The 13,921-nt window shown below is 43.7% G+C and overlaps 1 protein-coding gene across 1 annotated transcript in view; it reads right to left on the bottom strand.

Moving 5' to 3' along the window:
- The window catches only part of RIN3 (Ras and Rab interactor 3), a 65,409-nt gene that overhangs the window by 32,949 nt on the left and 18,539 nt on the right, over window positions 1–13,921 (bottom strand). Inside the window, exons 2-3 of the mRNA XM_027673679.1 lie at window positions 13,552–13,738; window positions 10,077–10,191 (exon numbers count right to left, since the gene is read on the bottom strand). Of these exons, the coding sequence (XP_027529480.1) occupies window positions 10,077–10,191; window positions 13,552–13,738 (302 nt within the window). The remainder of the gene's footprint in view (window positions 1–10,076; window positions 10,192–13,551; window positions 13,739–13,921) is intronic.

Here is a 13,921-nt window from a genome sequence, read left to right as displayed (position 1 = left end):
TAGACGAGACAAAGATAATGTCTCTTGTGTCCTTATTACAGCCCACACAGAGGTGGCCTTTGACCTGGTCCTGCCTGTGGAGACAGATGAGATCCAGCAGAAAGGAGAAGCAAAGAGGCACTCTTGAAACTGAAGACCAGGGCTGGGGCTGAGCTGCCCAGTTTTCCCATACCATGGGGCAGACTTGCTCAGCAGTAGGTTTTTCTTGCCAAGAAGCTGCATAGGTGATAGTAAACTTTTCTCTCTAATAAGAAACACACAGAAACAGGGGAAATTAGCCCATGCTGGGCCCTGGGTGATGCAGACAGATTGTGTCTGAGAGAGGCTAATCTGAAGATAACTAGGGTAGCTCTATATCTTATAGGCAGCAACAGGAACCGCATTAAAAGATAACATTCCTCAGTCTGCTCTCCTTAATGGCAAGGTGTCTGCTGCACTGAACAGCAGGAAAATAGGATACTAGCTGCATGCCCAGAGGCCTCCTTATATGCAATTAAACTCCTTAAAATTTGAACCCTGAGGTTAACTACATATTCAGCTTTTCCATTCTCTCCTGCTTAAACTACACAAAATTTTAGTCATCAATTGGCTAATCCTTGAAAAAAAAAAAGTAGTCTTGGACAAGTTCTGCTGCTGAAATGTGTGATTTCTTAAGTGAGATGTAATCAGCCAGTTTTGGTGAAAGAATGGAAGAGGAATCTTCTGTCCCAAGGGCATTGATAACTGTTGTTATTTTTTCTAGCATATTTCTGCTTTTTTCAGGCTAATCAGACCCAGAGTTTCTTACTTTGCCTCAATCACACTCTCCATCACGCAACAATAAAGGGAAACATTCCTCTAAAGTAAATTGGAAAAACTGACTCTCCTCACAGTACAGCAGCAGAATTGCCTGTCAGGCTATACACAGAAAGCATACCAAAAAACTGAATAGTTGTGTTGGTACCTCAGTGCTGAACAATGTCAAGAGCTTGGCAGGCAAAAGCTCTCCCTGCAGCCCAGTAAATATGGCACTGGCCAGGAACTGCACTTGTTCAGGGCTAGTGATGCACAACTGGCCCAGCCCCTTCAGCAACCTGTGCCTCAGACCTCAGGCAATAAAATCAGTGTCATGACACTGAGTTCCTTGGGAAAAGTCAGCTGAATTCAGCTAGGCAGGCAGGAGAAAGGGCAGCTTCTCAGCATACTGCCAGTGATGCTCTGCCTCAGTAAGGTTGGCTGCTGTGGGGCAATTTGGCCACAGTTTGGCACCGAGTTCCCACCCATCCCAAGAGTGCTTTCCCACTGTCTGCAGACTCCTCTCCTGGCACAACAAAGCAACCCTGATGGGCTCCTGCCTCCATGGTCAGCCTTCTTTCAGCTTCACCCAGAGCACACTGGAGGCTCATACAGTCATCCAGCACTACAAGATGTGACCCCATCCTTGGTCACCTACTGCCCTTCTCCACCTTGTTCTCAGACCTCCGTCTCCAGTCTGCCACTCACCCTTCCCAATGTCACCCCTTAGCCCCTCCAGCCCCTTATCACTTTCTTCTTTCCAGACTTTATTTCACATAACCCAGCACATCTAAAGAAGCATTGCCTCACCACACCCTTCTGCTTTTACACCCACATTGCTTACTCTTTCCCAGCTTTAACCTGCATGAGACAGGGACCAGAGGGGCATGATGCATGGACACAAGCAACTGACAGATGAGGAATGGCAAGAGTTCTTCTTGTGAGAGCAGTGTCAGCACAAAGTTACAACCTGAACCCACATAAAACCTGGCTCCTGCCTCTCCTACACAAAGTGACTACACCTTTTTCCATCTACTTTACTTGTGCTCATGAGACTACAGTACCTTAACTACTAGTTACTGGGACTACTGATGGTTTTGCCTTATATACATATACATACATATATATATATATTCAGTAAAGGCATATTCTATAGTTAACTTGAAGATGCCTAATGACCTTCCTGGCTGGTAGACAAGTCTCCAGGGCAGTTCATGAGGTGGCTGCCAAGGCAGTCTCGTCTTTGTCTGCTTTATTGCTGAATAGCAGCATGGGGTATCAAAAAAGCCCCACACAACCCTAAAAAAGACTACCTTGATCTTTTCACTCTGTAATGTCAGGTTCAGCGTCTAATCTATTTAGAGGAAACCAAAGCTATAAATAGTCCTACCCTGCTTTTCATGCCTCAGTTTGCAGAATTAAGAATTATTCTTTCCAGTATTGAAAACTACAGAGCTTTCACTGAAGGAGGCCAACTGTGTTGGTTAAAGTGACCATTTAAAAAAGAACCGTCGTACTATTACAATGATAAGAGAAGTAACCAAGCATACTTGCTGATGGACCCTTCTGCCTGCAGTCTGATAAGCCAGAGATTGTCTTGAGAGGTTTGATTTGGGAAGGATGGAATGTACATTTACCTCTTGGATTGTCCCTCTCCAACTGAAAAGTCCCTTTAATATCTGAGCAAAAACAGTCCAGGAACTTCGCAGTGCTATTGATGCCACATGATGAAATCTATTTCAGCCTGCAGCAAGCTTAGCTCTCCAATATAGTAAGGGGCATATAATTACATCCATTGGGCATTACTGGGTCTTTTCAAGTACGTTGAGGTACCTGATATGAGGTAACTCCAAATCTGCACTGATTAAATAAACTGAGCACATTCTGTCTTTCTCCATATACAAGAGGAGAAGGAAACAAAGAAAGGAAGGTTATGGGGTTTGGGGAGATCACAGGAGAGACACTAGCACAGGAAATATTTAAGTTTTGTTGATTTTTTCACCACCATCCTTCTGTAAATCTCAGCAGTATTTCACCAAGAGCCTGGTCCTTAGAGAATGGGAACTGCTTTTGCTTCTGTACTGAGGCACCTCTTCTGAGAACTGCTGTCTGCCCCAAGCTTGCCCACAGCCTGACTCAGACTCACTGACTGGTTCCTTCTCATGGAATCCCTGAGACTGGTAGGGACCCCAGGAGGTCTCTAGCCCAAACCCCTGCCTAAACCGGGGTCATCCATGAGGTCAAACCAAATCACTCAAGGCTTAATCCAGCCCACTCTTGAAACACTCCCATGAAAATTTGCGAGTGCTACCCACATCTTAGAAGTCAGGGGCATGAATACCAGCACATATGTCAGTTTATTCATGTTCATGAAGTCAAAGATCCCATCTTTCTGACTTAGTCAGTACCACTCATTTCTACCTTTTGCATCTTCATTCTAGTTCAGAAGGGATCCAAAATAAATGCAATTAAAATTAATTTTTAAAATGGCAGATTGCCTTCTTATAGGTTGTTTTCCTATGTCTTCTGTTTTCTGGGTATTTCCAAAATTTTAAGGTTCTCTGCATTTTTGATGGTTATTTCTTTTTCTGGAAAATAAAAAATTCTGTCTATCTTCATTCTACTTCCTGATTCCATCAGGCAGAGTGTTAGCAAAAAGACTTGCAAAACTGAGGAAGTTATTGCAAGAGCTGTCAACACTTCCACAAAAATATTCATATCACAAAGTTCATCTGCACAACCGGCCATTCTCATTAAAGCAGCTAAATTGTCAGTACGCTGCAGTAACTGAGCTATCCTCCTATTTTTTTCCCCATGACCTCATTTGTGCAGAACTTCAGTGCAGTTCACATGAGAAAGTACCACCTGACCATGCTGTGAAATGTTAGCAACGGGTACTTTGGTCTCTGAGTTTGCTAATCCAGCCTCAGCATTATTTATTAAAATAAACATTAACAAAATTAAACAGGAAAATCCGCCATAATGGACCGTATCTGGCCATATCGGCCAGGGTGCCAGTAGAGTGCAATAAGCAAGTCCATTGTTAGCATCTGAAGGTGTTTGAGCCAAGAGAGAGCATCTACTTAGTTGTTCCTTGTGTATCTTCCTCCTGTTCCCTGCCTCATGCTCACTTGGTGAGTCTCCTCGCATGGCACTTGAACCCACTTACCCACACAGGGACACAGGCAGGAATTTGTATCCTTTGTATCTGAGCTCTGACATCATGGCAGGCATGCCCATATCCCTCACCTCATGATAGCTGGGATGTGAAGACCAGGGCTTTCAGCAGCTTTGTTTAGAGCTAAGCCTGCAAAAATGAACAAAGTCCAGACCCCTCTTACTCTAATGCCCCTCTTGTAAACATGTCGCTGCCTGATTACTGTAGTTTAATTACCATCTGTTACTGCTACATGTCCTTTTTATCCTGTGCAAATTACATTGGTCTATAATAAAAAAATGGGTTTTTTCCCCCCGTCTATACTTGGGAAGGAGAAATGGCAGTGTTGAAGCGACTGAAATAACTTGGTGGTGATTGACAAAGTTGACTTTGCTTGCTTTCACAGCTTTAGACAGCACCTATTTGGGAACATTAAGGCAAGAAAGTATATTGTGAAATCTTAGCCCTTAAGTAATCTGTTCCAACTGATTTCACCCTTCCTAAAATCCAGTGTTGAAAGGAGCACCTTTACTCGTCTAAATTGCTGTTTGGTCTCCCGAGCAAGACCTGCCTTCCTGCTGCCTCTATACCTGGTGTAGCTCTTCTGTCTGTCCTGATCAATAGAGTTCACTGGGAGGTGAATGTACAAAGTGGTCAGGTCCTCATGAACTTTCATGGCAAACAGGTAAAAGCAGTTAGAGCATTAACCAGGCAGGTAAACTGCTGCCATGTGTTTCACTTGAGTTGTGGCCCCCTCCTAAGTCCCTACTGTCTATGTCAAGCATTTCATATCAAACTCCAGTCTGCACTTCCTGATCTCAGCCTGACTTTAAGAAAGGCCAAATAAGGTGACCTGGGCAGACATTGGATTTCTTTATCAACACTGTTTTTGCTACCAGACTTGCAATTTTGCAGCAGCACTCAGCGATTGCTCTTGAAGTGCTTTTGAGTGCAGTAATTGCCTGTACTTTTTCTGTCAAGGTCTGTTGTGGGTCCTTACCACAGGCCCAAACCACATAACCTGAAGTACAGCTACTGTCCATAAACCAGAAATTGAGCATAAGCTACCGTGTCCAATGGCACCATGTCTCATCCTTCAAAGAAGGTATTAATCGTGCTCTGGACATTTTTGTATTACTTGGCGAGTGTTTACTTTCGTTTTCCTATTTGATTGGGTAAAGGTTATTTCAAGACCTCCGTTATGCTCCAGCTCATTTGGAGTTGGTCTCCAGAAAAGATGGGAGGGTCAGAGCACACAGACTTTTAATTTAAATTTCATAATTTTCCTCTAAGAAATTAAATAACCACACTACAGACAAGACTTCACTACAAACCCTCTTTCAGCTGTGCACTCATCCATTTTGTCGGGCTCAGCCCAGCCTTGGCCCTGTGTGCTGAAAAAGATGCTTCTGAACAGTTACACCTGGTGGCAGATTGTCCCGTGCAGGTATGGCTTAAACGAGGAAAAAGCACAGCAACTCCACAACATGGGCTCAAGTGAACTGCCTCTGGAGAATAAAAGTCCAAGTGAGCAAAGACAGTTGCAGCAATGGAAGGCAGGAGCACAATCACAGGAGCAGGCACCCATGGCAATTTTAGGTCAGACTTGAACTACTTAGGACATGAGCCTGAAGAGTTCAGTACTGACTTGGCAAATCAATTCCATTGTTATTTCTATAAAAAATTCTAGTAATACGAATAACATGTTCTTTATTCTGTGTAATTGCAGATACTTCTGTTTAGTGTCATTTTGCTTATTTGGAATGGAATCCCATCCTTTTTTTTTTTTGGTACAGAAGAGTTTGGGAAACAATTGCTGCCCATTCCACACCAAAGCATGTGTGAAAGACTCCTGAGAAATACGTAGTCAACTCATGTGTTTCATGAAATCAATTATTTTCAGCTATTATTCACAAAATCCAGAAACAAAGAAAGCATTAACCTCAGTTTATGGTTCTAGAACATTCTTCTATTAAAGGACTTAACCCCTGTGGCAGGTGTCTTCACAACTCTTTGTGAAAGCAAAAGCTACCTACACCACGTGGTCTATCATACTCAGATGCTTCTTTCAGGCTCTCCATGTATGTTACTCCAGAAATGCACATTTACTTTAAACATCTGCTTCTTTTCTTTTTAATACTGCTACAATGGAGCTGATGCCAGTGAAATGACTGCTGGTGGCATATGCATAAAGAGGAGGGGGAATTGACCTGAGGTTACCACCAGTTTGCTAAGCAGAGCCAAGGGCAGGAGTTAGCTGAGGAAATGGTGCTCAGTTCCTGGGATGGGAAAGTCCGGGGCTCCATCTTGGAACGAAGCAGAAGTAAAGGACAACTCTCAGAGCAGAAAGTGCTCAAAGTAGTCGAGATTTTAGCAGAGTTTGGGAGGTAGCTCCCAACACTGTATCTCTAAATGGAAGAAATCTTGTAACAAGCTTTAGCTCTGGGAGATTTCCACTGTTTTGAGCAAGAAGTAAGGGATCTTTCAGGCTGAGAGCAAAACTACAGAGATCCAAGGCTTTGAAAGTTGCCAGGTTTCTCAACTTCCTGATTAACCACATAGCACCCGGTATCTGCTGTTTGGTCTCTACCATACCTTTTGATGCCACCAGGATTTAGCCTTCCTGTCTCTGGAGGAATTACACCCAAAGAGGAAGCACAAGAAGAAAATTTTTAAAATCCATTCTCCTATTTCATGACTCTAAGGGATACTTCAGAGAACAGGTGAAAATTTTCCACAAAAAAAACCAAAACAGGTTTCATTTCTTGATTTGCTTACCTAGTGGGTTCTTTGGGGATTTCCATGTAAAAAAAATATATCACAATTAAATCCAGCCTTCCCCTCAGAAAACTGTACTTCCCTAAATGTCTCACCAAACATCAACAAAGCAGATCTGATACGGGGAAAGGAAAGAGAAAAACAATGATCCGCTATTATTTGGCAGTGCAATGCTAAGAAGCTTCCATTTTTTTTCATACATCATTGAATGGCCATCTATATGTGGATCACAGGGGCTGGGCAAGAACCTCCGTACTGTCCTTATGACACCAGGGAAAGCCTCTTCAAATACTATCTGAAAAGTAGGAAGGGATGAGAACGACTTTTTACGAACAGCTATGCAGAAAATTGCTGCTATTTGAAGCTGCATATGGTAAAAGTAAGAGGTGGATACCGCTTTGGAGATGGCACAGAGCAATCAGCACTCATGTCAACCTCTAAGGTTAGCGCATCCTTCTTTGTGTCTCTTGTAATACTGAGATTGCACTGAGTCCTCCTAAGAAGAACAGGAATTAGCTGGCAAAGTGCTTCAAAATAGTAAGTGGTTGCAACTTGAATTTTGCTGGGTTGCAACTTGAATTTTAACCGAAGGGAGGATCTCCATAAAATTGGAACTATATATGTCAAGGCAAATTCAGCTTTCAGTTTACATCTGAATGCATCAAGTCTGTGGAATCTAACAAGCTGAACTGAGGTAACAAGGAGAAGAACTTGTTCCCACTTCTTCAAACCCTTTAGGAAGAGCCAGGTCTCAGAAAGGGGTGCATGACAGATCATTGCTTACGTGTCAACTCAGAAAGGAAATACTAGGAGCAAGCCAGCAAAATCAAAGCTGCTTTGTCCCCACTACAGCTGAGAAGGGGGAATCTTGAATGACAGGGGAATTACAGATGGTCCTTTTGTAGGTCCTTTTTGAGTGCAGACTCAGAGAGCAGGTAGTTCTCAGAGGATTCACCTCTGTTTGCAATGTTCAGTGGCAAGCTGAAAGTTCCTTGCAGCAAGTCCCTCCCTGAAGAGGGGTTCTCTAAAGTCGAAGACTAGATCCTTGGAAAAACCCTGCTAGTTTACAGTGGTCCTCAGGCTAAGCAAGATGGGGTGTTTTACACACTTTCAGGGGTGTAACAGTGAACTTTCGACTGACTTGCGTTCCACAGCAAGACAGCATCTCTGGGGGTGCTCAGAGGTCTCCTACCCTGACACACACAGAATAACAGGGAAGAATGAAAGGCACTTCATTAAGCTGAGGCAATCCAGGCAAAACAGTGTACTTATCAAGGAAGGTCAGGTTCTAGTCTTAATTCTTTTAAAGCATTCAGACAACATATAATTTTATTTTTGAAAAAAAGTTTAGAAGGCAGTGGAGTATATATTTGATATATTAACACAAAGTTAATATATCAAAGTTAATGTATTAGACTCCATGATGCAGATTTACCATCTCCCCTTGCACCAGATATAGTCCTTTGGCTTTACTAACAGGAATTAATTCAATTTCTTCTAAACTTAAAAGCCAGACTACCTACCCTAAATGAGAAGGGAAGCAAAAGCATGACCATTTCCATACCCAGTATGTTGTTGTCAAAACAGTGTGGGATAGAGAACTGAGAGGCTTTCTACAGCTCAACACTAACAGAACTCCAGCGAAAAGTAATGTGAATATCCACCATAGGAACGCATGAGCCTCATGGCCACTGTGATTGCTGCACATGTGGTGGCAGCTCTCCTGCTTTTTGAATGAGAGTTGAATTTTAACTACCCTCTCTACTTAATTGGCCACTTGCATGAAAGTGGTGAAAACTGATTTAATTCTTGTTCCTATAAGAAAGCTGTGTCTCTGAATACATATTTTGCAGTAAGTTAGTGATAAATAAGAAATAGCAAGCAAATAAGTTAGAAAAGCATGGCAGAAAATCTCTCTAGCTAGGCTAGCTCAGTAATATTTTTGTACTACATTTTACTTCGCCTGTCCTCGAATAAATCAGATTTTATGGGACAGGACAGGAGTCAAGAAGTAACATTTCTATAAATGAAATTTTTTAGGATGACAGGATTCAATTTTTTAACTTTTATCCAAAGGAAAACTTGAATCATCAAAACCCAATTCCCCACCATGCAAAATCTAAGCCCTAGGTCAAGTTCAAATAGCTGAATAAAGAAGAGTTCCCCTACCCCGCAGCTAACCCTTGCCCTTGTATTCTTAATTGAACACCTTAAGCTGTGGCAAAAGGTTTGCTGTTCCTGCCCTCATGCAGGAGCACTGAACACGTGCAGCATCTCTGCAGTTGGGTGCTCCAAGGAGCAGGTGGATGAGAGAGAAAGCTTTCTGGGGAACTGAGCAGCCAGACAGGCAGCTGTGCCCTGTGCAGGAGCAACGCTGTGACAGGCTGTGGTCTGGGCTTGAGATTAGAACAGATTAAGAGATTCAGTTGTCCCTCTGGCTTTAAAGTCTGTTTACGATGCAGAGGTATGAGAGGAACCATATGAGAAGGAAACAATTCATTTGAGCAACTGTCAAAATTCATTTGAGCAAGGGGAAAGAAATAAGTCGCAACATTGATCTGCAGAAACACAAGTGGTTTAGCAGATAATAAAACAATCACCCTGGCAAGCAGGCTTTGGGGCAGAGCTCAGCAACAGAGGATTTAGCTGTGTTCATATAAATAATAGTGTGAAGTTATTTTGATGAACTCTTTTGAGTGCGTGTTTCCATGACTATCCTAAAATTCACATGTTTACAAGTATTCCTTAGAAAGTGGAAATCATATGCCTTACACATTCATGTACACAAAGGGCTGCATTAGACATGGCTGGCTGTGAACTGGGTTAATTTTCACTTGCTCATGACTGACTTGGCTATCCAAGGAACAGCACCTACACCACCAGCCATGAGGCCCATCTGCTTCCCAGAAACAGTGAGGCATTGAAAACAGTTTAGGAGTAACTGGTTGTTCAGTATGACTGAAAAGGCAGAAGTCACATAACTGGTGACCCCCAAATTCAGTGGCAGAAATAGAGACAGATTCAGTGAGTTAACAAGGCTTAGTCAGCCAGTGCCTTGTGCTTTTCTCAGGACTTCCACCTGGTGAAAGGCAGCTCCTCTTGCTTGATCAAAGCACTGGCCCCCTCATCTGGAGGTGCTTTATGTTCCTTTTGTGAGTCTGTAAATGTAACACAAGGTGCAGAACCACAGGGGAGCTGAGGTAAAGCAGCTGCAGGAAATATTAACTGAACTGCACTGTAAAAGGAAGATCTGCTGCCGGTCACAAGAGGAACCTGCTTAGTGCAAGTGAGATTACATAAATACTGGTGATCACAAGAGGATTCAGAACAATAACCAGAGCAAGACAAAAGAATGTAAAGACCTTACTTGATTTTTCTTCTTTGATGTTGTACTCCAGCACACCAGGATCCTCGTTCTGCACCGGCAGGCGGACTGCGAGGACCATGTTGTTCACATTACCCTCTTTCCTGACTAAGAATATCTGAAAAAGGAGAAAAAAATCAAGAGCTCAGCTACATTATGTGAGCTTCTGAACTTTATTTTAGATCATTGTCAATGAAGATTTTTATCAGTACAATCCAACTTTAAATGGTCTTATTTTAGCTTCGTTCCACTTAGTTGAGCTTTACAACAAAAATAATTAATAAAAGGACATTTCATCTGGGTGAAATCCAGGCCTGCAAAGGAAGTTTCTATGCATCACTCATGTCCCACTTAAGCCTAAGACAATCTATTTCACTAACTGGACTCACAATTTGTCGAGTGATGTTCCTCTCATAAGTGCCCTAAATCATGGACAAGTCACCCTAGAATGTCCCAGTTCAGATCTAAAGCAAGAGAGTCATTTGTACATTGAGTGGGAAAGTATTCAAGTGTCCATGAGTGGAACATAAGACCAAAGGCCCTAGTGGCTACAGTGCCTCCTGGTAGAGCTTTTTCCCACTTCCAGAAGGTTATTCAGGCTGGCAGCTATCCTGGAGGGACTATTCTCCAATTTCCTGGGTGAAGCCATGAGGCCAGACCAAGCTGCTCAGGGCTTTATAGAAGTCTGGAGAATCTGGGAGACTGCAGAGCCTTTGCAAACAACCAGTTCCACCACTTACTGTCCTCACAGGGAAAATGTGCTTCCCTGTACCCAGTTGGAACCCCTCTGGTTTCCTTGTATGCCTGTCACCTCTTGTCCTCCCACCATGGGGTGCTGAGCACAGCCTAGATTCATCTTCTCCATGACCTCCCTCTAGGTACCAGGGGATTGCTGTGTGGTCCTCCTGAAGCTGTCTCTCCTCCTGGATGAACAAACCCTGGTCCCACAGCCTCTCCTCAGTAGGTCTGTGCCCAGCTTGCTGCTCACCATCCCTACAGGTCCTCTCCCACAGAGCTGCTCATCCAGGCAGTGCCAGCCTGGATTGCTGACAGGGGTCTGACTTTCCAGAGGCAGTGCTTTGCCTTTGCCCTTCTTGAACTTGGGAACAAGCCATGTCCCCCCAGCTTGTCTAAGATCTGTCAAGTGGTCATTCAAGTGTGTTGAGTGGTCCTGAAATCACAGAACTGGTGTGCTTGAAAGGAACTCTGGAGATCATCTAGTCCAATCCCTATGCTTAAAGACGGATAGACTACGGCAAGTTATTCAGGGTGGCGTCTGTCGGGGTTTGTATTATCTCCAAGGATGGAGATTCTACAGCCTCTTGAGTAACCTATTCCAACATTCAATCATGCTGAGAGTAAAAAGTTTTTATTAATGTTTAAACAGAATTTTCTGTATTTTGGTTTCTGCCCACTGCACCTCATCCTTTCACTGGATACATTGAGATTGGTCTGGCTCAATCCCATCAGGTATTCATACACACTGATAAGAGGCCCCATAGTCTTTAACTGGAACCAGTGAAACTATTGTAGCCATTGGTTCCCACCAATGAGACCAGTGGAATTTGGGAAAAAAAAATGAAAAAAGAAAAATACCTCATTCTTTTTATTGTGTGAAATCTTAAGTGTGTTTCTAATTAAAGCTCATTGTCAAGGATATTTTTAGTATGTATCTTGAAGCTGCTGCTATGAAGGCAAAGAAATCTTCACCTTTATCTGTTCTTTGACAACAAGATTTGGCAAGAGAGGGTCAAGGTATTTTTAAAAACTGAATTAAAAATTCAGGCTAATTCTGGAGTCTGGATATTATTATTAGAAAGAGAAGTGTGAGTTGACAAAATCATTAATCAAATCTCAGTCATAAGGGCATCTCCGGTCACTTCAAAGCACCCATGCTGAACACACAGCTTTGGGGCAGCTTCAAAACCTTGCACGGTGCTGTCACGTTGGCCTCTGCCATTCAGAAGAAATGGAGTCCCAGGGGCTCAGGTCCACCAGCAGGGCAGAGAAAATGCAAACAAATGCATAACAAACAGATGCATGCCTTAAACAGGCCAATTTCTAGTGCAGGGCAAGCCCCCATCTTCTATCACAGAAAGTATCTGCAGGTAGAGGCTCTCCCTTCCCCAGGTCCTACCACCCATATGGCAGCACTGCCTCTCTAACCACAACTGTCAGGCAGCACCATCTCACATTGCATCGGTCAAGTTCTTCATGTGATATTTAATCTAAGCAATGAGGGAAATGAAACCTGGAAATGAATCACTTCTGGTTTTCCTGATTGACACACCTGGTTGCCATGGCTCCAAAGGCTAAAATTGGACTATGGCTGTTCAAGTAAGTGGGAGGTGGGTTTTCTGAGCTGTACCTAACCCTACAGCCCAGGTCAGGACTGGTACCAAAGCCAGTCTCTTTCATTTTCACTTCTGGTGGGAAGAGTTTCAGATGGGCTCAGCATGGGTAGGAGAGGCTGCCCTGGCTGTGGGACACCTCTGATGTGTCACCACTTCTCCTGCCTTTTTCAAGCTGCAGCTGAATTCTCCACCAGAGGACAGTGTAAACAGAAGGAACAGAGGTAAGATGTATTTCCAAAGCACTCAGAGGTGGGGAATTCTCTGCCTGCAAGGAGTAGGTAAAACCTGAGGAGGCTTGGGATCATTTGTGGCTACATTACAGACAGTCGCTGAGGTCTCCACTTACAGACAGATCAGAAAAACAAAGAGAATAATTTGCCCAAGCTATTTGAGAAGTCTGATTCAGGGTGAGGTGCAATGCACAGCCCAGGCTGCTCAGGTGAGTCCCACAGGAGGGTGTCACTTGGCTGTGCCAGCCTTTAGCCCTGGGATAGACTGAGTCAGCCAAGGGATGGGTCCAAACATCCTCAGAGCAGGAGTGAGTGAATTCCTCCTATGCTCTGACATCAGCTCAGGTCATTTGCACCTGCCCTTCTCAAAGGACCCAGGCAGGACACCAATACTCTGCTATGCCTGACCTCTGAGACCCAAGGAATGTGGAGCAGCTCCCTTTGCTCCAGAAATGTTTTCTTTAAGCAAGTTATAAGCTTGGCATGAGTGTGCTATTTCTTAACACTCAGTCTATACAAGCCAGATACCAATTATTGCAATAAAAATGGCTCCCACCAGCTTCCAGAATTTAAGGGCCTTTTTTCAGGGAATTTTTTTTCAATTGCTCCAAATTAGGATAGTCACCATACCTATGGGTGTGGTGGTGAATGGGAAGCCATCTCCATAAATCTACATGCTAAGTAAATAAAACTCAAGACAAGATCACATGCTTCCCCAAAGCCAATATATCTGTCTTGCACCACTGAGAGTGGTAAAGCTTCAAAGGGTAATGGAAAGAGAGAGCAATCTGCTAAATATTTTTGCTTCCACATGAAGAAAGGCACCGCTCTCCTAACCAGCCCCACCAAGGACAGGAAATGTGGTTGTCTGAACTGAAACCACTTTCGACTTACCCCTGCTGTTTCTTTGCCAAGGATCTCCTCAGCCCTTTCCTGGCTCATGTTCAGCTGAAGCCAGACAGGACACGTCTTGATGAGTTTGTCAAGGATGCTGATCCCTGGAAGTGGGACGCAGTTTCGCAGGGCAATGGCCTGACAGAGGTGTGTCTCTTTCCCCTCCTCACTGGTATCTCCAACAGGGCTGAAACACAGCAAGGGAGTCCCTGATAAACAGAACTGAAAACAGAAATTTTGAGGGGAGAAAGGACTGTAAATGCAATCACAGAGGCAGAAGCGCTTAGGCACCAGGAGTGCTCCTTGAGGGGCGTCAGATCACAGGCACCTTGCTATGACAGCGGAAATCTGGGTGCACAGGCCTCAACAA

Source organism: Neopelma chrysocephalum, unplaced genomic scaffold (assembly GCF_003984885.1).
Source record: "Neopelma chrysocephalum unplaced genomic scaffold, ASM398488v2 Primary Assembly neopelma1_24, whole genome shotgun sequence".
NCBI classification, from domain to species: domain Eukaryota; kingdom Metazoa; phylum Chordata; class Aves; order Passeriformes; family Pipridae; genus Neopelma; species Neopelma chrysocephalum.
Note: the sequence above shows the minus strand (reverse complement) of the source record. Positions and strands in the feature narration are given on the sequence as shown.